This window comes from Danio aesculapii, chromosome 8 (genome assembly GCF_903798145.1).
Source record: "Danio aesculapii chromosome 8, fDanAes4.1, whole genome shotgun sequence".
In the NCBI taxonomy this organism is placed as follows: Eukaryota; Metazoa; Chordata; class Actinopteri; order Cypriniformes; family Danionidae; genus Danio; species Danio aesculapii.
In genome coordinates this window covers 39,597,243-39,619,430 of record NC_079442.1, presented here as the reverse complement: position 1 = coordinate 39,619,430, position 22,188 = coordinate 39,597,243, and the positions used below count along the sequence as shown (strand labels likewise).

At 37.1% G+C, this 22,188-nt stretch overlaps 1 protein-coding gene across 1 annotated transcript in view; it reads left to right on the top strand.

Annotated features, from left to right (window-relative positions):
• doc2d (double C2-like domains, delta) overlaps positions 1–22,188 on the top strand; it is a 108,713-nt gene that overhangs the window by 20,293 nt on the left and 66,232 nt on the right. Inside the window, exon 5 of the mRNA XM_056463953.1 lies at positions 8,531–8,640. Coding sequence (XP_056319928.1) covers positions 8,531–8,640 — 110 coding nt within the window. The remainder of the gene's footprint in view (positions 1–8,530; positions 8,641–22,188) is intronic.

Here is a 22,188-nt window from a genome sequence, read left to right as displayed (position 1 = left end):
GAGACTCCATCAGCATCCCATAAAAAGTGCAGGACGCAGAAGAAAAAAAAGTCGAGAGGGAGGGAGAGATTGTAGGGCTGAAGTAGAGTGGCCCCTTCTCAGTCGAGTGAGCGTGTGTGTGTGTGTGTCATCATCACACAGCATGGAGAATGAGATATCTGAGTCACACACACTCTCCCAAGCTGCTGCTCAGGGAATCTCAGTGCCCTGGGCCAGATGGAGGGAGGGAAGAGAGCGAGAGAAAAGGGGGATGAGAGAAGCGGAAGATGGGGATGAAATATTTAGAAGAAAATGCGATGGCGTCGTTTTGGCAGGAGGAAAGAGAGAGACAGGTGAAACCATATGCTGTTGCAGACAAAGGCAGTATGTGAGTGAGGAAGTTGGAGAGGAAGTCGGTGGAAGGCTAGCAAGGCTAATTAGCTGGCGTTTGTTGTTAGTTTGATGAATGCTTGAAGGGCAAAACTAGATCAAGTGTGATCAACTAGTTGTTTGTTTATGGCTTACGCAGTTTTTACTTCAGTGTTTTTGGTCCCCTTATCATCAAGTTTAGCCTATTTTCTTTCGTAATGCACATTTCTAGTCTCACTTTGCATAATTCATCAGTACACCTTATGCCAAAGAAGATGTTATTTCAGAAGAAATTATGTTCTCTTCAACTTTCTGCTAATCAAAGAATCCTGGGAACAAAAACTTTCTGGGAAAATTGTGAGCCTGGTTTGCATAACCAAACCTAAATGTAGTTTTGGGAAACACGTTTATATATCTTATAAAAGCTGAAAAAAAAAACTTCATTCATTCATTTTCCTTCGGCTTAGTCACTTTTTTATCAGGGTTCGCCACAGTGTAATGAACCGCCAACTATTCCAGCATATATTTTATGCAGCAGATGCCCTTCCAGCTGCAACCCAGTACTGGGAAACACCCACACTGTAAAATATAATAAGTTGACCTTACTTAGAAAAATTGAGAAAACTGATTGCCTTAAAAATTCTAAGTAGTACATTCATTGTAACCTCTTAAGGCCCAATGTTTTTTTTACATGCATTTTTTATTTCTCTTTGCTAATTGGGCTTATTAGAACCTAATTAAAATAAAAAAGTATCATCTTTTGATATGATGTACTTTTAGAGAAAAATGATGTCCATATATGTGGATAAAGACAAAACCAATACCTTACCTACTTACTCACTCCCAGGGCCGTTTATATCGAAGTTAATATTTAACTGCACCATGTTGGTGTTTTGTAACATCAAATCTTTTACAAGGTGGGTAGTTACCCAACGCTCAACCCCTAACCTGAGGACCAGGACATACACACATACACTACAGACAATTTAGCTTACCTAGTTCACCTATACCGCATGTCTTTGGACTGTTGGGGAAACCGGAGCACCTGGAGGAAACCCATGAACACGGGTAGAACATGCAAACTCCACACAGAAATGACAACTGGCACAGCTTGGACTCGAACCAGCAACCTTCTTGCTGTGAGGCGACAGAGCTAAGCACTGAGCCACTGTGTTGCCATTTGTTTTATGTTGTTTTTATTTTAATATTATTATTCATTTTTTTATGGAAGTCAATGGTTACAGGTTTTCAACATTTTTCAAAATATCTTTTTTTGTGTTTGAAACAAGTTAAGGTGGAATAAATAATGACAGAATTTAATGTTTTTTGCTAAACTCTGCCTTTAAGAATGAATCTGATCAACACTGCATTTAATTTTGATGTTATGAATGACATTTGTTGTTTTGAGTTGATATAGTACAGAATTATAGTACCATCATGCAGTTTTTGGTAAATTGTATTGTTGTTCATGTTCAATACCACGGTCTTACCACAGTATGGTCTATGTCAGTCAATTAAATCTATTGTGGTCTGGATGATGCATCTCTTCCTCATGCAACTCCCAGTAGCTATTTGCTCAGTTGGTGCTGTTTTAATGAATTGTCACATGTATTTTTTGCTAATGTCTGTTGGAATTAAAATGTGTTTATTCATTTGCTGGGCGTCCTCAGGGGGCGAGAAAGAGGATAGCCAAGCTTGGCTGGTTCAGCTTCAAATGCAGCAGTGCATAGACATGAACAGAGCGAGAGAGAGAGAGAGATGAAATGAAATATGCAGAGAAGCAACATGTTCTTCAGGCAATGAATGACGTGGACTCGCTCTGTCAGGAGAGCCTGAGCGAGAGAGGCTGCGGAGAGGTTTGGGAGATTGTGTTTGGGTCTTCACAGCCAGAGCGTTTCTTTGATTTAGCGCTAATTTGCTAAATGAGCTGTTGGAGGGTAATTGCCCAGTTTGGGGAGTTTAGCGAGCACGTCCTGGTTTTTGAAGTGTGCGAGTATGGGGTGGGAGCAGGTTTTTAGGGGAGAAGCAGACAGGGTGATGAGCGGTGTGTTTGTGTGTGTGGGTCAGATTTGGCCTGCATTGTGGAGCAAACGTCCCCACGAGCAGCGGCGGCATAATTTCTGAAGGGGTTCCAGCAGCAGCACTGGCTCACTCACTCCCCACAGCAGGATATGACATGACTGAAGGGGGAAAACACTCTTTAACTTGCTTAGTAGTGTTTAGTGTATGAGTTCAGTGGTGGAGTTGGATAAAGCGTGAAAGGAGACCTAATATAGTAGTAGTTGTTATTGTTGTTGTTGTTAACTTGACAGTGAGTGACCACAATCATTTATTGTGAACTTCATCTATCTATCTATCTATCTATCTATCTATCTATCTATCTATCTATCTATCTATCTATCTATCTATCTATCTATCTATCTATCTATCTATCTATCTATCTATCTATCTATCTATCTATCTATCTATCTATCTATCTATCTATCTATCTATCTGTCTGTCTGTCTGTCTGTCTGTCTGTCTGTCTGTCTGTCTGTCTGTGTCTGTCTGTCTGTCTTTCATTTTTTTCTATCGTTCTGTGTGTCATTCTTATCTATATCTATCTATCTATCTATCTATCTATCTATCTATCTATCTATCTATCTATCTATCTATCTATCTATCTATCTATCTATCTATCTATCTATCTATCTATCTATCTATCTATCTATCTATCTATCTATCTATCTATCTATCTATCTATCTATCTGTCTGTCTATCTATCGTTCTATCGTTCTATCTATCGTTCTATCGTTCTATCTATCGTTCTATCTACTGTATCTATTGTTCTGCTGTTCTATTTATGTGTCTATCCTTTTATCCATCTTTCTATTTTTCTATTACTCTACAGTGTCTGTCTGTCTTTTATTCACTTTATTTCCTGGTTGATTGATATTTCCAGAGCAACTTGATTGATTGAAAGTTTGATCATCTGTTTATTTGATCAATTAATTCATTTATTCCTGAATGTATAAAAATATAAAAGTGAAAATAAATATCTGTCCCCATTTCAATAGCTAAGTGAAACAGTGTAAGAATGTAAGTGTGAGCGGAGTAGATTTTTGGGTATTCGGATATGATACAGGAGGTGTGTGTGTGTGCGTGTGTGTGTGTGTGAAAGAGAGAGACAGTGGTGAGGTGAGCTGGGAAAGCCTCCTGTCCGCACTCTCTCCTCTGTAAAGTAGGTGAGCAGATGTCTGCCTTTCACCTGAGGGAGAACAGATAAATGATGTTTCCTCTCCTGTGCTCCTGACTGACTCTTTCGCTTCATCTGTACCCTCATGCTTCATGCCCATTCACAGAAGTGGGGCATTTTTGGGTTCAGATTTAAGTCAATCAGTATTTTTTGTAGTAAATTATTATTTTTTGTCGTTTCTTTTTATCTAGCAAAGAAGTCTGAAACACTGACACACTCATTAATCTAAATTTGGACAGTTTAGCAGATTTGCACAAAGGACTAAGTAGGGCTAAAGTTTTTTTCTAAACATCTTATCTCTCCCTGGCCACAAATTGAGCTGGTTCTGCAGGTGGATGATAACACTGTCTCAAACTACATAGTTACTTCAGTGTAGCTAATTTGCATTTTGTCATTTTCTTAATTAAATAACATTAAATGGTGAATTTTTTGCATGAATTCATGGTTTTAAATTTTTAATGCCAGTGATGGGTGCACTGACTAAGCATAGCAGTCATAAACGATTTCTAATAATTTGCTTTATATTTATTTAAAAATGTGTGTTTGAATGTGTTTATTTAATAATGATAATAATAATAAAATTTCATCAAATTAATTATTTAGCAGTTTTTTTAACGAGTATTAATGAGTTATTTTACTGTTATGTTCTGAACAATTGCATGTAATATGATTCCTCTGACAAAATAAATGGTTTGTTCTCATTAAAAATTCAAATGTGGTGTAAAATCACAGCCAGTCAGAACATATTTGGCGCCAGGCTTATTAACAGCTTGCACCAGAGCAAACATTCATTTGGCATTAAAAAACTATTGTCAGGATTTACTAAATGCATGCTGTGAAACATTATACACAAGAAAACAACATTAACATTATACCAGATGCTGTAAAAATCCACTAGACTTTTCTCACAGGGTTTTCGAGTGTCATCGAGAGACTTAAAATATGTTGTGGGACTACTATACACGAGTTATTAATATGGATTATAGACAGAGTGCGAATTCCAGGAGGTTTGACCCCACTAACGCTTGATTCCCCCTGAAGGACATTAAATCAAGGCATATGGGGGTCAGTCCTTTAATACTGACAAATAGTTTGCTCTGATCTGTATTTTAAATAATAAAACTAACAATTAAAATAGTAGATAATATAAATACTCATTTGATCACCCCTATAATGGTTCATACCACTGTGAATGCATAATCGAGCCAATCAGTCTGTGCAGGAAAATATTCATTCAGTCTGAAACTGCAAATGTAGGCCACCAAAATACATCGTAAGTGTTCAAAACACTGTTTACTCGTAAAATAGAAGTTTGTTTGTACATACAGCCTAATAGTAAAGTCAAATTAGATGTGTGGTTTGTATAATTTGTATAAAAGTTAACATTCTTGTTTATCTGAAAAACAATGCTGAAGTCAGTTATTCTGCTTTGAATTTTTTTTTCCGTTCCGGAATGTCTGTCTTTGTTTTGGTTCATTTAACCCGCCCAATGCCAGTTAAGCACCCCGGGTTGCCTTGCTGGAAAACTGCATAGGCTATTTCATTAATTCCTTCAGAAACACTCTCAAAGCATGCACTCATGACCGAAATACAAATATTATTAATTATTAATTAGTTATTAATTAGCAAATAATAAAAATATTACAAGCGTAAACATTAAGTGAGCAGGTAACATTGTAACCGCATGTCCTAACAACAGGTACGAGATTTGCTGTTTACACCAAACGAAACACAGAAACTTAAATACAGCTATTCAGAAGCACAGAATATACTCACTCACGAAATGGTAAGGGTTTTTTTGTATCTATTTAATACATATTAAACATCTTTAACATTATTAAATGTTCATGCTGAATCACTGATAGTGAATCACAGTTCTAAAGTTCAATTTCAAAAGGTTTATTTTATTTTCAAGATCTGAGGTGAACTATCTGCTGCTGTTTTCAGTAGCATGGCAATAAATGCCATGTAAAATAGCATTAAAACTCACATTATTAGCATTTAACACTGAATAAAGCACATGAAGTTTACCTGAGGTGATCAGTTTATCCTGTTGTTCAGCTGCAAGAAATAGAATTTGTTTCTAATACATCAATTCCAGGTGTTGGTTAGAACAAAAACTCCTTTTAATATGGAAAATATTCCCTCTGTCGCGTGCCGTTGCTTTAATTTACAACACAAATTAAGTCAGACTGGCAACCTGCGCTTACGTTTGTTTTGGTCCAGGAATGTAATACCTAGTTCAACCACTGGGTGTCAAACTTACATACTGCACCTTAAAGCCATTTTGCGGCAGCATTATTAGTAGATTACACACAGCTGATTATCATTCACCCTGCTTGTTGTCGACCTCACACTAATTTGAACTGTTCATAGTAGATTGCATTGGTCATTATGGAAATGAATTGTGGTATCTGCATTCTTTAATTTGCACGCTGTCGATAATCACCCGCATAACTTCACATTCCCGTCAGCACTTTTCTGAGATTGCCCTCTAACAGTAATTTACCCTTTATAGACAGTCTGTCCACTGATGTTTAATGCAGACGTCTGTGTCAATTTGTAATCATAAAGATCTGTGTGATGTTTCTACAGTACAAGGCCAGCTTGTGATTGAATGCTTTGTTTAAGAGCACAATGTTGAATCACCAGTTGCACTTTGCAGGGATCGAACAAGACTTTTCTTGCTGAAAAGCCATAACCAATGCACCAGAACCCACTGCACAAACCTAAAAACAGTCTTTATACTGAGAAACCTGATATAGCAGTTATAATTTCAGCACAGATGGAGCTTGGGGTGTTAATTATTTCCCCCCAATACTCTTAGGTGGGGAAATGTGTGATACTGTTTATTTTGAGCGTTGCGGTTTGGTGGTGAGTTTGGAGCTCAGTGTCTGGTGTAGTGGTTAAGACTCAGGTTGTTATCCGCTGGGTTGCTTGACCATCACAATTATGCCCTTGAGCGAGGCACTTAACTCCTGCTGCTCCAGGGGGAATGTCCCAGTAATAGGCTCATGGTGCCATTCTGTGTTGACATTGAGTGAAAGTCCTGGAAACGATCCGCTGGGTGAATGCTGACAAATGAGGGTTCCATTCTGATTGCACAATGTTTCAGAAAGCACTTCAAATTCACCTGGACTTCAAATTCATCAGTTTTTTTTGTTTCGTAGTCCAGTAAAAATGACTAAACGTGACTAAAACATTGTAATGAAAGACACATTCTTGTTTTTGGGCAATATAGAGTAGCTAAATGTCAATATATTTGTTTTTACATTTATAAAACCATGTGGGTATATGGTTTGCATATTTTTTTAATAAATAATTTTTTGACTTTGCTTCTTAGAAAAATGTATCTTGTTTGGATATATAATGTACATTTTCAAAAATACATTATTATTATTACAACCGTAAGTCAAAAAAAGTTGTGACAGTGGAAAACGCAAATAAAAAAAGTAGTGATTTTTAAATTTACTTTGACTTGTATTTGATTGCAGACAATTAAACAAACATTATTTAATGTGTTTCCTCATGTTTTTTTTTTTGTTGGTTTTTCGTAACACATATTACAATTTTGGTTCCTGCAACACATCTAAAAAATGTTGGAACAGTAAAGCATTTACTACTTTGTAGTACCACCTTAGATACCACTTAAGTAGTCCTGAGCTCATGTTGTGATATCATTTATAGATGAATGACGATTCTGTGCCGCCTGATGCCTCATTCACACAAGCAGCGACTTTGTAGTTGCCTGTCAGTCTGGATGAAGACCTGCTGCAGACACATGTATGTGTTGGTCTACAGTATAGAGAATAAAACTGGCCTCTGAGCTAGCTAAGAGAGGATCTCGTCGTTTAAGAAAGTCGCATTTCATTTGCATAAAGTTGAAGGATTCTTGCTCGACACGTTTAGATTTGCTGCTCTAACATTTACTAATAGCATTAAGTAATCAATAATATTTCATTTTTTAGAATAATTCGTGCAGTTTTTATGTCATTTTCTTTTGGAAACCTGGATAAATTGTGCATTCAGATTCTGTATAAAATGGTTCAACATAACTGCATTTATTTGAAATATAGGTAACACTATTTTGATGGTCCATTTGAGTATTAGTAGACTGTATGCTTAATATCTGTTGATGCTGCTCTTTCAACAGACGTTTAACAGACTATAAGAAATACATGTCAACTTACACTAACCCTAACCCCAACCTAACAGTCTACTTATAATCTAATGAGTATTAGTGTGCATGTTGATACAATGTAACTTAATTCAACAAGCGAACCTAAAACAAACGGATCAAACTAAAGTGTGACCGAAATAAATACTATAAAATAGCAAATTAAAATATTAGAGATGCCTTCTCAATTAAATTAAGTTAATGTGTCATTGATGATTATTATTTTAACACACTTTTAACTACACAAGCATATGAAGCAGCACAACTGAGCTTCAAATCAGCACATTAGATAGTAAAATAAAATGATATAAATATCTATAATAATAAAAATAATAATAATAGCATAGTTACCAGCTGCCCTGCAATATGTTTTCCTTAAATTGGTGGTTCCACAGTAACAAAGATGATGTCTGTTATATCTCATTGAGCTATCTAAAGTATGCATTATAAGACATGCTTATAAGAAAACCATTTTCTAGAAAGATACTTTATCAGATAGTGATGAATAGCTATATGGGAGAAGTGGTTTAGGTGTAATTAATGACTGCTTGCATGCACTTCCTCATTTACCATAATCTGCCTTCATCAACATTAAACTGATGGCAGGATAAAATGAAAAAATCCTGCACATCTGTTGTGAATACAGCAGAAATTTAGCTTGAACAGCTTTTCTGCGCACTGGTCTTGACCTGGTGTGTCTTTAAATTAAATTCGTTATCAGTCTCAATACTCTCTCTCTCTCTCTTTCTCTCTCTCTATTTGTCTTTCAGGCAAATAAACTGCGCACTAAGACTTTAAAGAACACGCTGAATCCAGTGTGGAATGAGACACTCATCTATCACGGCATCACGGCTGCCGACATGACCACCAAAACCCTCAGGTACTGAACCACCTCCGTTTTTTCCATGATCCTCAGCAGCGCCAAGTATTTTTGGCTCTACTTGCACTTCCAAATTCACCTTTTGAACATATGGCTCTCTGTAAAGTCCCATGAGTGGCTCTGCCTAGCTTATTAATGACATTGAGAACATGTGTGAGACTCGTTCACGTATGTGTGTGTGCGTGCGTGCTACTTAAGGACATTCAGGACAGGGTTGGTTTAGCATCTTGGAGATTTTATTTTAGCTTTATTAATAATTTCAATTGTTTTTTATTTAGTTTAAAATAGGGGTGGCACGGAGGCTCAGTGGTTAGCCTGCCTCACAGCAAGAAGGTCACTGGTTCGAATCCCGGCTGGGCAAGAGAAAGCGTCTGGGGAGAGGGAAGTCTGGGGTTTTCTCCTAAGAATGCTGCCCCCGTGTCGCAGCCCTGGAAGATCAGTTGAAAATGAATGTATGAAAATTTTACCTATAAACTAAAGGCTGGCTTATACTTTCAACCAAGATTTGATCATCTGAGACTAGTTTGGGAAATCCAAGTTGATTCCGGTAATTCTACGCTAAAATCTGTGGTCTTTTAATTTTAGTTTGATATGTTCACCAACAGTTGATTGATAGTCTTAATAGTAAATAACTTTGGCAACAAGCATCCAATCAAAAACCAATATGAGCATCAAATCTGATAATGCAATCAGTGTAACAGCTTCAAACCAGGGCGGGTAAATGTGAAAATGTGTTTTTTTTTTTTTTTTTTTTCAGTTTTAGTACACGCTGTGAGCAAAATTACTGCTTCAGTTTGTTTATGTTTGCTGTGAGGTAACATTTCAGAATGTGGGATAGTTACAGTGTCACAGACAAAGATGGATGACATCAAACTCATTTTTTTGTATGGGTTTGTCACGTCTTTTCTTGTTGTTCACTTTGACATTATGACAGCTGGGATCTTACAGTGTGAGATGCCAATCATGTTCATGCAGTCTGACATGCTACAATAGTTTAGGATTACTAAAAATCTTACAGTGCAACCCAGGCTTAAGGCATAGATGTCAAGCAAATGTAAATTACAAGAAAAACTACCCATTTTGAAGACTCTTTGAAGACTAGTGCTATTGTTTGTTTGAACTTGTTTTCAAATTCTGAGGAAAATTTTCCATAGTTGCTTGCATAATGAAAAGTGAGGGAATTTGATATTTGGTTAAGAGTGGAAACTGAACCCTGTGTTGGTGCCTGTGGTAGCCTTTTTATACTACTGTTTAAAATAACCCCACATTTCTGGAGAGTGCCAAATACATCCCAGGAGTTATGTTTTTTTGCCGTTTTTCTTTTTGCAAATTCACCAGAAGCCGCTGTGTGCTTTTTGAGATCTCAAATTTCTCTTGTGAGTGCCATTCCCGCCTGCTGTTCTTGCGTAAATCCACCAGAGGTCACTGTCCACTGACTGACTCACTCTCTCTTCTCACCCTGGCTTCTGTTTTTGTCTAACTCGCTTTCTGGAACCGTTATTCACTGGACTCGATCCCCGTTGTTGTGGTCAACTTCTCTCTGCATCTCAAGTCCGCTGACATACATGGCGAGCTACTGGACAAACTGGTAACAGTAGGTTAGCCGTCCATATGTTGGTAAGCGCGAAAAGGAACGGCATCATACCGCCTCGTAGTTTTCGTTTAAAAGACGAAATGCAGCCATATGTACTTCTGGCTACATAATTTGTGATCTCCAGAAATGTATATAGGGCTACGTTGTCAGAATGAGTCTATGTTGTTAAAAACTAATGTCTGTGATCAGACCATTCATTACACTTTCTTTGCCTTTGTATGTAATGCCCTTCGTATACATTCCAATGATCTTGCACCGAGTTGCTTCATAAAATTATAAAACAATCCAATTCTGGCAACAGATGTCAAAAACGCAAAAAGTTTTTACGCAACAATTAAACCACATGACATCAGCCAGGTGTTTAAAACAGTTAAACCAATTATAATAAAATGAGACAGCAAAATACAAAAAATATGTGCTACAGGCTTTGTCGATTAGCATTGCATTAGACAATCTTATAAAAAGACACAAGGCAGCTAGAAGAGAACAGATAAATAACATGTTGTTGCAGTTCTGTGTTGTCTTCGTGTTTCATCAATCAAAACATCGCTACTTTTGTTTGATTTAGCTGTGAAAATTGCTGGATGTTTTTGTCTTTGAACATCATGCGATTCTACTATTTTTTTATTTAGGGTTTGCAATGCAGCTGCTGTCAGATCCAGTACGGCTGACTGCTTTCTCTCTTGGCGATCTCTCCTTTATACACTTTGTTTTGCTCTGAAATGCTCTGAGAAAAAAATATATATAATCCTCTGACACCATTAAAAATAAACCATCCACAAGTGCAAGTGTCTTAAGTGAATACATTTGCACTTGTGGCGTCACTTGCCACTTTGTATCCAAACGAACCCTCTTTGAGGCTTGATTATATAATGCTTTGCATGTAACTAGGACATTTTAAGTTATGAAAATTGCAGGATGCTTCAATGGTGCATTGAAAAAGATCAAAGTCAATTAGATTTCTCTTGTCATGACCACTTTTTGCAAATATACTGGTCACTGGTCATGTTTGTCTAACTGCTTGTTAACGCAAGTTTCTAATCAGCCAATCACATTGCAGCAACTCATGCATTTAGGCATGTAGACATGGTCAAGATCATGGTCAGGTTTCTGGGAAAGAAAGGTGATTTAAGTGACTTTGAACATGGCATGGTTGTTGGTGCCAGACTGGCTGGTCTGAGTATTTTAGAAACAGCTGATCTACTGGAATTTTCACTCACAACTATCTCTAGGGTTTACAGAGAATGGTCTGAAAAAGAGAAAAATATCCAGTGAGTGGCAGTCCTGTGGGTGCAAAGGCCTTGTTGATGCCAGAGGTCTGAGGAGAATGGCCAGACTGGTTCGAGTTGATGGAAAGGCAACAGTAACTCAAATAATCACTCGTTACAACCGATGTATGCAGAAGAGCATCTCTGAATGCACAACACGTCCAAGCTTGAGGCTGATGGGCTACAGCAGCAGAAGACCACACCCGGTGCCACTCCTGTCAGCTAAGAACAGGAAACTAAGCCTACAATTCACATAGGTTCACCAAAATTGCACGATAGAAGATTGGAAAAACGTTGCCTGGTCTGATGAGTCTCAATTTCTGCAACAACATTGAGATGGTAGGGTCAGAATTTGGTGTTAACAACATGAAACCATGAGTCTATCCTGCCTTGCATTAATGGTTCAGGCTGGTGGTGGTGGTGTAATGGTGTAGAGGATATTTTCTTGGCACACTTTGGGCACATTAGTACCAATTAAGCATTGTGTCAACGCCACAGCCTACCTGAGTATTGTTGCTGACCATGTCCATCCCTTTATGACCACAGTGTACCCATCTTCTAATGGCTACTTCCAGCAGGACAACGCGCAGTGTCATAAAGTGTGAATCATCTCAGACTGGTTTCTTGAACATGACAATGAGTTCATTGTACTCAAAAAGCCTCCACAGTCACCATAGCTCAATCCAATAGAGCACTTTTTTAAATGTGGTAAAATGAAGATTTGAATCATGGATGTGCAGCCGACAAATCTGCAGCAACAGCATGATATTATCATGTCAATATGGACCAAAATCTCTGAGGAATATTTCCAAAACCTTGTTAAATCTATGCCACAAAGGATTAAGGCAGTTCTGAAGCAAAAGAGGGTCCAACCAGGTACTAGTAAGGTGTACCTAATAAAGTGGCCGGTGAGTATATTATATTTATATACTTTTTTCCATATTTGTTTTATTTGAGGCATTAACAGTTATTTTGGATTAATGGTTTTAGTTTTAGTTGGCCATTGTAACCTGGTTCAGGTTAAGTCAACTCTCATGTGTGGCATTGTGTATGTGCGCGTGACTTTAAGGAGCATGGTTGTTTCTGTGGTGTAATAACACACAGTTGCTCTAAGGGAACACCCACGCTTGAGTTTAACCTTGTGTATAGAGGTATGCTGCAATTTGAGCAATAAAACTCAGAGCACACAACGAGATGTGGACAGTTTCTCACGAAATGTAACGGAAACCCTTCTGATGCACAGCTGGGAAACAAACCTAGCAGGAGCTCTTGCTGGATGAGAGCAAGCGAGAGATAAAAAGAGCTGCTGCCTCTTGCCTTACTTGTTCCTCTTTTGGGTCGAGACTGTGAAAAATTTGAGTTTCATGCTATAAGGGTTTTAAGTCAACCCAGACTTACCTCAGCCCTGGAGATGGACCTTCAATCCAGAGATGTTTGACTCTGTGTTGACTCTGGGCTGTACTATATTGGAAAAATCCAGCATTGCAATATTTTGCTTTTCTGTGATTTATATATTGTGATACAAATATAATTTCCCCAGATGACTTGAAAAACTCTATTTGAAAGGAATTTTTTGTTTTAGATTCATTTTTGACTGTAAAAATGTTAAATTTTTATAATAATTTAGTTTAGGTCACAATTCAAGCTATTAACTACTGGCTCATTAATTGCCTATTATTAATGTATTAACTGTTTATTAGTAGTTATAAAGTACCCTGCAGGCACAGGATGTCAACATGATGTCAAATTGAGGTTGTACCCCAACGTCGGGGGGTGTTGGATTTTGTTTGGAAATGAAAATCGGGTTGAGGTCAGAACCCAACATCAGGCCGACATCAATGTCCAACCTAAAATCAACCAAATATCAACGTCTAATCATGTTACACATTGACGTTGTGTGGATGTTATCACCATGACATCTTTCAGACATTGGATTATGGTCACTTTACAACACAACCTAAATATCAACCAAATAGCAATGTAATTTGACGTCGTCAAAATCTAAACCCAACTACTACCTTACTAACTATTAACAAGCAGCTAATTAGTAGTTTATTGAGTTAAAAATCTTAATTAATGGTTTGTTAATGGTGTGCTAATAGCGTGAGTTGTACATTTAAAAAAAAATAAAGTGTCTGAATAATCCCATGTAAAATAATACTGCATAGTCTTCATTGTATAAATAATAAAATCAATCATAATAAAAGTTTCATCCGGTACAATTTTTGATGACTGAATACTAAAAAAACGCTATACAGTCACAAAACATATGCAAATAATAAACTTTCACTCTTTTATGCTTTTATAACTCTGCAATGACACCACAAATATGTGTATAACTATAAACCAGTAATATGACGGGACGCAGAGGTGCGGATCCAAATGTAGGATTTATTAAACATAGAATGGTCAGGCAAGCAACAGTCGACACAGGGGCAAACTGATATACACAGGCAAATCCAGAGTCGTGGTCAGTAAACAGGCGGATGGTCACAAGGCAGGCAGCAGACGGCATAAATAAACAAACAAAACAAAGCAAGGGTAAAACACGCAGAGGCAAGGCAAAGAAAATGCGGCGTAATGACACAGATAACACAAATCAGCAAAGATGTGTGTGTGCTCTGTAGGGCTGCTTGATTATGGGAAAAATCATCATCACGATTATTTTGGTCATAATTGTAATCACGATTATTCAAAACGATTATCAGTTGAAGTAAAAATGATCAGCCCTCCTGTGAAATTATTATTTTTTTTTTAAATAAAGATTTCACAAATTATGTTTAACAGAGCAAGGAATTTTTCACAGTATTTCCTATAATATTTTTTCTTCTGGAGGAAGGCTTATTTGTTTAATAAAAGCAGTTTTTAATATTTTGAAACCTATTTGCCAATATTAGCCCCCTTAAGCAACATATTTTTTGATTGTCTGCAGAAGAAACTACTGTTATACAATGTCTTGCCTAATTACCCTAATTAAGCCTTTGAATCGCACTATAATCTGAATGCTTGTATTTTGAAAAATATCTTGTAAAATATTATGTGCTGTCGTCATGGCAAAGATAAAAGAAATCAGTTATTAGAAATGAGTTAGTAAAACTATTATATTTAGAAATGGGTTGAATAAAAATCTTCTTTCCATTAAACAGAAATTGGGGGGAAAAGGGTCGCTAATAATTCAGGAGGGGTAATAATTCTGACTTTAACTGTATATATACAGTAATTTTCCTCCCTGTAAATAAGGAAAGGGAAATAAAAACAATAGAATAAAAATATGAAACAGACTGTGCTTTAAGCATCTTTACTGTAAGAAAAAAACTTTAGCTACAAAAGTCCTTCAGTCAAGAGTAGTGAGGGATTTTGTCCTTTTGTTGTTTGATTAATGATAAAAACAGTCAACAGCAGGAATATTGCGCGCTGTCACTTTAAGAGCAGTACCGGTCTGATTTATGCTTTCTCTTTCACATGTCTTTTGATTCTCAACTCGTTTGTTTATTACACAGATGAGGGTTAATGCAAGGGTGTAGGTTTGCACTTGACATTGGTGGGGACGAGTGAATACAATCCCCCCGCACCCCCGCCAAGAATGAATAATGTTTTTTTATATTATATATTTTATAAATTGCTATTAATTATTTAACTTTAATTAATCCTTTCTTTATACAATTTATTAAGTTAAAGTAAATAGTCAGGTGCATAGCCAAGGGGGTTTAGGTGGTTTGAAAGACCAGAAGTTGGATTTTTATTATGTTTGAATTTATCTTATTATTCAAATGGCCAAATTACTCACTGAGGAAGGTTGAATGTGCTGGCCAGTTTGTTATTTGCCAATAGGCTTCAGTCTTTAATTTAAATCAAGTTTTAACAGATTTCCCAAAGAAAATTATGATAAAAAATAGTATTTTAAAAATAAGTATATTTTCATATTTGTAGAGTTTAGATGCAAAAACCTCTAAATACCATTTAATATTTTTTCTAAAATTTGCATTTTTCTCCAACTCCTGTGTGTGGACTCAGGATTTTACCTTTGTAGTGACGAATACGTACTTTCCATTACCTTTAAAGTGAAATAACTGAACATAAATATACGAGGCTGAGAAAAATGCTCATTTTACATGGCATTTAGAGGTTCTGGCATCTGAACTTTTCATTTCTTTATTCTGAGAATTTAAAGTTCTAATTTCTATGTGCACATGTGTAAATAAAGCAATTTGACAAAATGGTAGGAAATGTTTTTGAGACAACAAAAAGTGCAGTTATAATAACTATCCAACAAGATAATCCAGCAAAAATGAGTTCTTAATATGTCACTAAAATGTAATATTTTTACCTTAATTAAACAGAATGAATAATTAATCAGGTGAATAACTGCAAAAAGGTTCAGTTTTTCAGGAAACAAATTACCCCTCCTTTCAATAAGCTGGCTACAGGCCTGAAAGTGTAATGTTAAACTAATGTTTATTAACTGATAAAGAGAGAGTTTAATAAAGACTTTCGTTTAGTTTTCGTACAAATATCATTGTATTATTAAAAGATGGAGCACAGGCTGTAGTTTTTCTGACAAATTATTTCAACCGAAATTGGAGATGTTACTCCAAGAGATTAGGAGAACTGGCAGGGTCATATACTTTTACATGTAGGTGTTTATTCTGCAGTTAGTTTTAGGGAATGTTGTTCACAGACTACATCAGTCTGCTATTACGATAGACTGACCATAAAATCGGTAAAAACACTGGCAAAGCGGCATTGTCATGACAGACTCATTCAATAGCGAACTTGAGTTTTTGTGACTTACAATTTTCGTTGAAAAAAGCTCTTTATGTCCACCTTATTTTGCTGCCGCCATCCTTACCTGTGTGTGTCACACACCTCACACACATCTTACGGGAAAATTCCCCACTTCTGCCACTTCTGATACTAAATGATCAACTAGAAGTCAAGTTATCATTTGTTGTTCCTAAAACTTGGATAGGCGATAGTGTACATTGTGATGCTGAAATGATATATTGTGCAGCCCCACTCTGTATGTTGAGATATTGTGGAAATTGTTTAACAAACTTTTGAATAATAATAATAAAAAAAATTAGATGCATACATTCTGGCAGAAGTGGCACAAGCCTGTTTCTGGTGCTGAACATGGATTCTCGCCTCTTTGGATTCCCAAAGGATGAGTTTGATTTGATGATTCTTTCCGCTCTGTTACGCTCTGTGAGCATCATCCCGAAGAGCAGGTTGTGGGAGCCCAGGGCGTAGATGGAGTATGTCACCACGGGCAGCGTCAGCACCTTGTCACAGTGACTGTGTCTGGCCTGACAGCTGGCCGAGCTCAAATCTGACTGCAGTCTTTCAGTGCAGCGAGAGACGAGAGCAATGAATATTTTACCACTAAATTCCAATACATTGGATAAGATGGCTCAAATCTGGCATTACAGAGCGAGTGTTTCTATCATTTCTCATGTGAACAATGACTGCTGCTGGCTAAATGGGGACATTTTCTGAAAGAATGGCTGCGTTATCAATAGTGCTATTACTGGAGTCGTCGTTATAACAGATGTCATGGAAGCATACAGCGTGTGTGTTTTCATTGTTTATTAATAGACTGTGTGTTGAGCAGTGGTCTTTTTCTAGCTGTCGGATTTGTTTTGCCACTTTTTAAACACACCCAGCTCTCTGCCTTAACCAGATGTGACACGATTCTAGTGTCATTTTTGTTCTGCTCTCGGTTGATGTGACCATCACAGCCAATCAGAACAACTATGATGTTTACTATACACTTGAGAAAAGTATTTTGACTCATAGCGATGAGCTAAATTGTTTTTGAAGCTTTTGTTCTATTCATTCACCCAACATTCTCTCAGTCTATTTATCCACCTCTCATTCTTTTGTTATACATCTATTATACATTTTATTCTTCTGTCATTAACTTGGATTCTATAATTCTAGCAATTGTTCTAGTGTTCTTTCCATCAGTGTATGGTTTGTTGTTCTCATCCATCCATCTATCTATCCCATAATCATTCCATACACATGTCATTCTGTCGTTCCATCCATTCATCCATCATTCCATCCATCCATCCATCATTTTAACCATCCATCCAATAATCCTTCCATACACAAGTCATTCTGTCATTCCATCCATCCATCCATCATTCCATCCATCTTTCCATCATCCATCATTCCATTCGTCCATCATTCCATTCATCAACCCATCCATTCATCCATACATTTATCCAATAATCATTCCATACACATGTCATTCTGTCGTTCCATCCATTCATCCATCATTCCATCCATCCATCATTTTAACCATCCATCCAATAATCCTTCCATACACAAGTCATTTTGTCATTCCATCCATCCATCCATCATTCCATCCATCTTTCCATCATCCATCATTCCATTCGTCCATCATTCCATTCATCAACCCATCCATTCATCCATACATTTATCCAATAATCATTCCATACACAGGTCATTCTGTCGTTCCATCCATCCATCCATCCATCCAATACTCATTCCATACACAAGTCTATCTGTCGTTCCATCCATCCATCATTCCATCCATCCATCATTTCATCCATCCATCTATCCATCTAATAATCATTCCATACACAAGTCATTCTGTCATTCCATCCATCATTCCATCCATCATACCATTCATCAATCCATCCATCCATCCAATAATCATTCCATACACAAGTCATTTTGTCTTTCCATCCATCCATCCAATAATCATTCCATACACAAGTCATTCTGTCGTTTCGTCCATCCATAATTTCATCCATCCATCCATCCATCATTCCACCCATCCATTTATCCATCCAATAATCATTCCATACACAAGTAATTCTGTCGTTCCATCCAACTATCATTTCATCCATCCATCCATCCATCCATTCATCCATCATTCCATCCATCCATTCATCTGTTCATCCATTCAGTAATCATTCCATACACAAGTCATTCTGTTTTTCCATCCATCCATCATTCCATCCATCCATCATTTCATCAATTCATCCATCCAATAATGATTCCATACAATTCATACTGTTATTCCATCCATCTATCATTCCACCCATCCATCCATCCAATAATCATTTCATACACAAGTCATTTGGTCATTCCATTCATCATTCCATTCATCAATCCATCCATCCAATAATCATTCCATACACGTCGTTCCATCTATCTATCCATCCAATACTGACTCCATACACAAATTATTCTCCATCCATCCCATCCATCATTCCATCCTTCCTTCCTTTATTCCTTCTTATATTTGTCTATCGTTCATTTTATTGTGTGATTCATTGTTGTTGTTTTTTTTGGTCCATAATTATGTCATTCATTTTATTGTTCTAGCATTTGTTGTAGTATTCTGTCTACCATTGTATTTAGTTCTGCGTCTTTCCTTTCATCTATTCTTAATCACTCTGTCTCTCTGTCTTTCATTCATTCTGTCTGTTGCTCAATCATTCTTTCTATTCTTGTTCGGTCCATCTGTCAGTGTATATTGCTTTTTCTGTCTGTAATTCTCTCAGTTGATTGGTCTTGCTTTCTTTCTTTTGATATATCGTTCTGACATTCTTTGTGTTATTATTGATCATTCTAGGGTTATGTCAATCTATCAGTGTATTGATTCAATCCATTATCCTTCCATTCAGCTGCTACATTCCTATTGGCAACTGCAGTAATTACTTAAGTTAGCATGTGAAGTATTTCATGAATGTGGACAACAAAACCAGTCTTATGTTTCACTGGTATTCTTAGCCAAAAGCCAAAAATACACTGTATGGGTCAAAATTGTTGACTTTTTTCCTTTTATGCCAAAATCATTTGAATATTAAAGGTCTTATGAAATTAAAATAAAGTTTTTCAGATGTTAGTATCAGTATTGTTAGTTTTTAGGATGTCTTTAAGCTAGTGCACACCAAAATTTGAATTTAGGAGATATAAAACTGATATAAACATGTAAAGCTTGTAGTTTGTCACTTCCACCTAAATGCGTCAACAGTTTTATTCACGTCATACGTCAGTTTCTCTTGACCAGTCAAATGCTCTCTACTCTCTGACATGCCCTGCCCTCTTCAAGATGGTACACATTTTATACGATTAAACTCAACCACTGACACTGGCAGAGCAGAGACAAAACAAAACGCTATTGGCTGTTTTTTTAAAAGTGGAGGATCTACACTATGTCCCACCCTCTCTTTATGTTTCAGTTGAGATTACGTCAAAACATCAAATAAAAATTTCAAAGCACTTCACTGGACCTTCACGTAAATATCATCTTCCATGAAGACATTTTACAAATTCCCAATACAGTAAATATCAAACATGTCCAACACTCCATAAAGCTGGACTACATTGTCTTGAGGAGTTCATTTACCTTAGAACAGTGTTAAGTGAGAATGGGAAACCCTATAAGGATCTCAAAGTGAAGGTCACCACGTCTGCCAGACTATATTACGCTTTAAACGCAGCCTTTCTGGTAATTTGGGAAAGAGAGAAATCTCCAGCAGAACAAAGCTAGCTGTTTATAACTCCTATGTGTTTACTCTTACTTATGCGTGTGAGTTTTTGGCACTTACTAGCAGCAGGAACAACAGATTGCAGGTGAGGGAGATTCAGTTCAATTCAAGTTTATTTATATAGCGCTACAATGTAAATTGTATCAAAGCCGCTTAATATCATATAGAAGTTCTAGTAAAGTCCAGTTTTCAGAGTTGGAGTTCAGTTTAGTTCAGTTCAGTGTGGGTCAAATTTCTTTGCTGAAGGTTAAAACACTGAAGAGCAAATTCATCAATGTGCAGCTCTACAAGTCCCAAACCAAGCAAGCCAGTGGTGACAGTGGCGAGGAACAAAACTTCACCAACTGATGAAGTGAAGGGAAAAAAGACTCGAGAGAAACCAGGCTTTGTTGGGCATGACTATTTTTCCTCTGGACAAACTTCCTGTGTGGAGCTGCAGTCTATGCGCCGGAGACTGGAGAACGCTGGATGTCCATCATAGAGACTTGCAGGTGTTAGATGTGGTACGAGCTACAACTCGTAGGAACCAGACCATCAGGACAAACCTACAAGTTGAACCACTGACTGAAATAATTGACAGTCATAAGAAGAGGTGGTTTGGTCATGTTGTCAGGATAAAAAAAAAAACCACAGGGTTCCAAAGCAGATGCTTTGGACAAGAATCCAAGGAAGATGTCCAAGAGGCAGGCTTCAAATAAAAATGGACTTAACCCAGCATTCCAAAAGAGAGGAGTAGACCCAAACTGTGCCAGAACAGTGGCTGCAGACAGGAAAAGGTGGCTGTGGCTTTGTTCAGCCTCTACATCGCAAGGTAGAAAAGGCCAGGAAGTAAATATATCAAAACTTAATTGAAAAATTTTGATTAGTAGTTGGCATTGCTAAACTCCACATTTAGACAACTTTTTAGGCAAATTTATCACGATTTAAATTTTTCTTAACCGTCAGAGTCCAGATTTTCAAATAGTTGTATCTCCACCAAATATTGTTATATCCTAACAAACCATACGTCATTGGAAAGCTTATACAACTTTCAAGCTATATACAAATCTAGTCTTCAAAAACTGACACTTAAGAGGGTCACAAATGTGGGAAAGCTGAATGACGCATGGTCAGATTCTGCAGAAACCTGTGGAGCTTTATGTGAAATCCTGCAGGCACAGATTCTGTGTGGGTCTGATCATGACTCATCTTCAGTTCTCAATACACTGAACTGTCTTTCGGATGTCCTGCAAGTAGGTGACTTCCACATGCATGCAAAGCCTCGACACAATCACAGTGACTGACATTAACAAGGAAAAGCTCAACCCTGCGAGGAAAAAATAGAAGCTTCAAGAAGAATGTCCCCAGAAAGAGAGCACCACCTATCAACCTCCACATATTGTGTGTGCGTCTGCGTGTGTGTGTTTATATTAGAATGTGTACACACCTGACTGGAAGGAATGACTAATCAAGCCCTGGAAGGAAGCGAGAAGCAGGCAAGATCATGATGTCAGTGTGATCTGCTTACGTGCAGACTCTCGCTCTCTCGCTCTTTGACACCCACATTAACACTTCAGTTCTTCCTCTTCTGCATTAGCCTGTTTGTCTCCTCATCCATGCTATTCTTTCCTCAGTTTTATTTTTCCGTTCCATCTCTGCCGCTGACGCAAAACCCATCTGTCTGCTCTTTTAAAGTACTCTTTTCTCATTCCGCTTGCTGTTGTTGTTTCTTTCCCTTAATCTCACTCTTTTCTCAGTGTCAATACTGGAGGTTGACCGAAAATGGATTTTGGCTGCTTCCAATTACGAAGGTGGAGAACAAAGAAGATTAACTGATAGTGTGTAAAATGTAGAAAGCTTAAGGTCAATCTGCAGACAAATGGTGATATATATATATATATATATATATATATATATATATATATATATATATATATATATATATATATATATATATGTATATGTATATATATATGTGTATATGTATATCACCATTTGTCTGCAGATTGACCTTAAACTTATATATATACACACACACACCGTTGAGGACAAAATTATTCAACATAGGCTCATTCTGAAAACGTAGCCCTATATAGATTTCTGGAGATCACGAATTATGTAGCCAGAAGTGCGTATGGCTGCATTTCATCTTTAAAACGAATGCTACGGGGCGGTATGA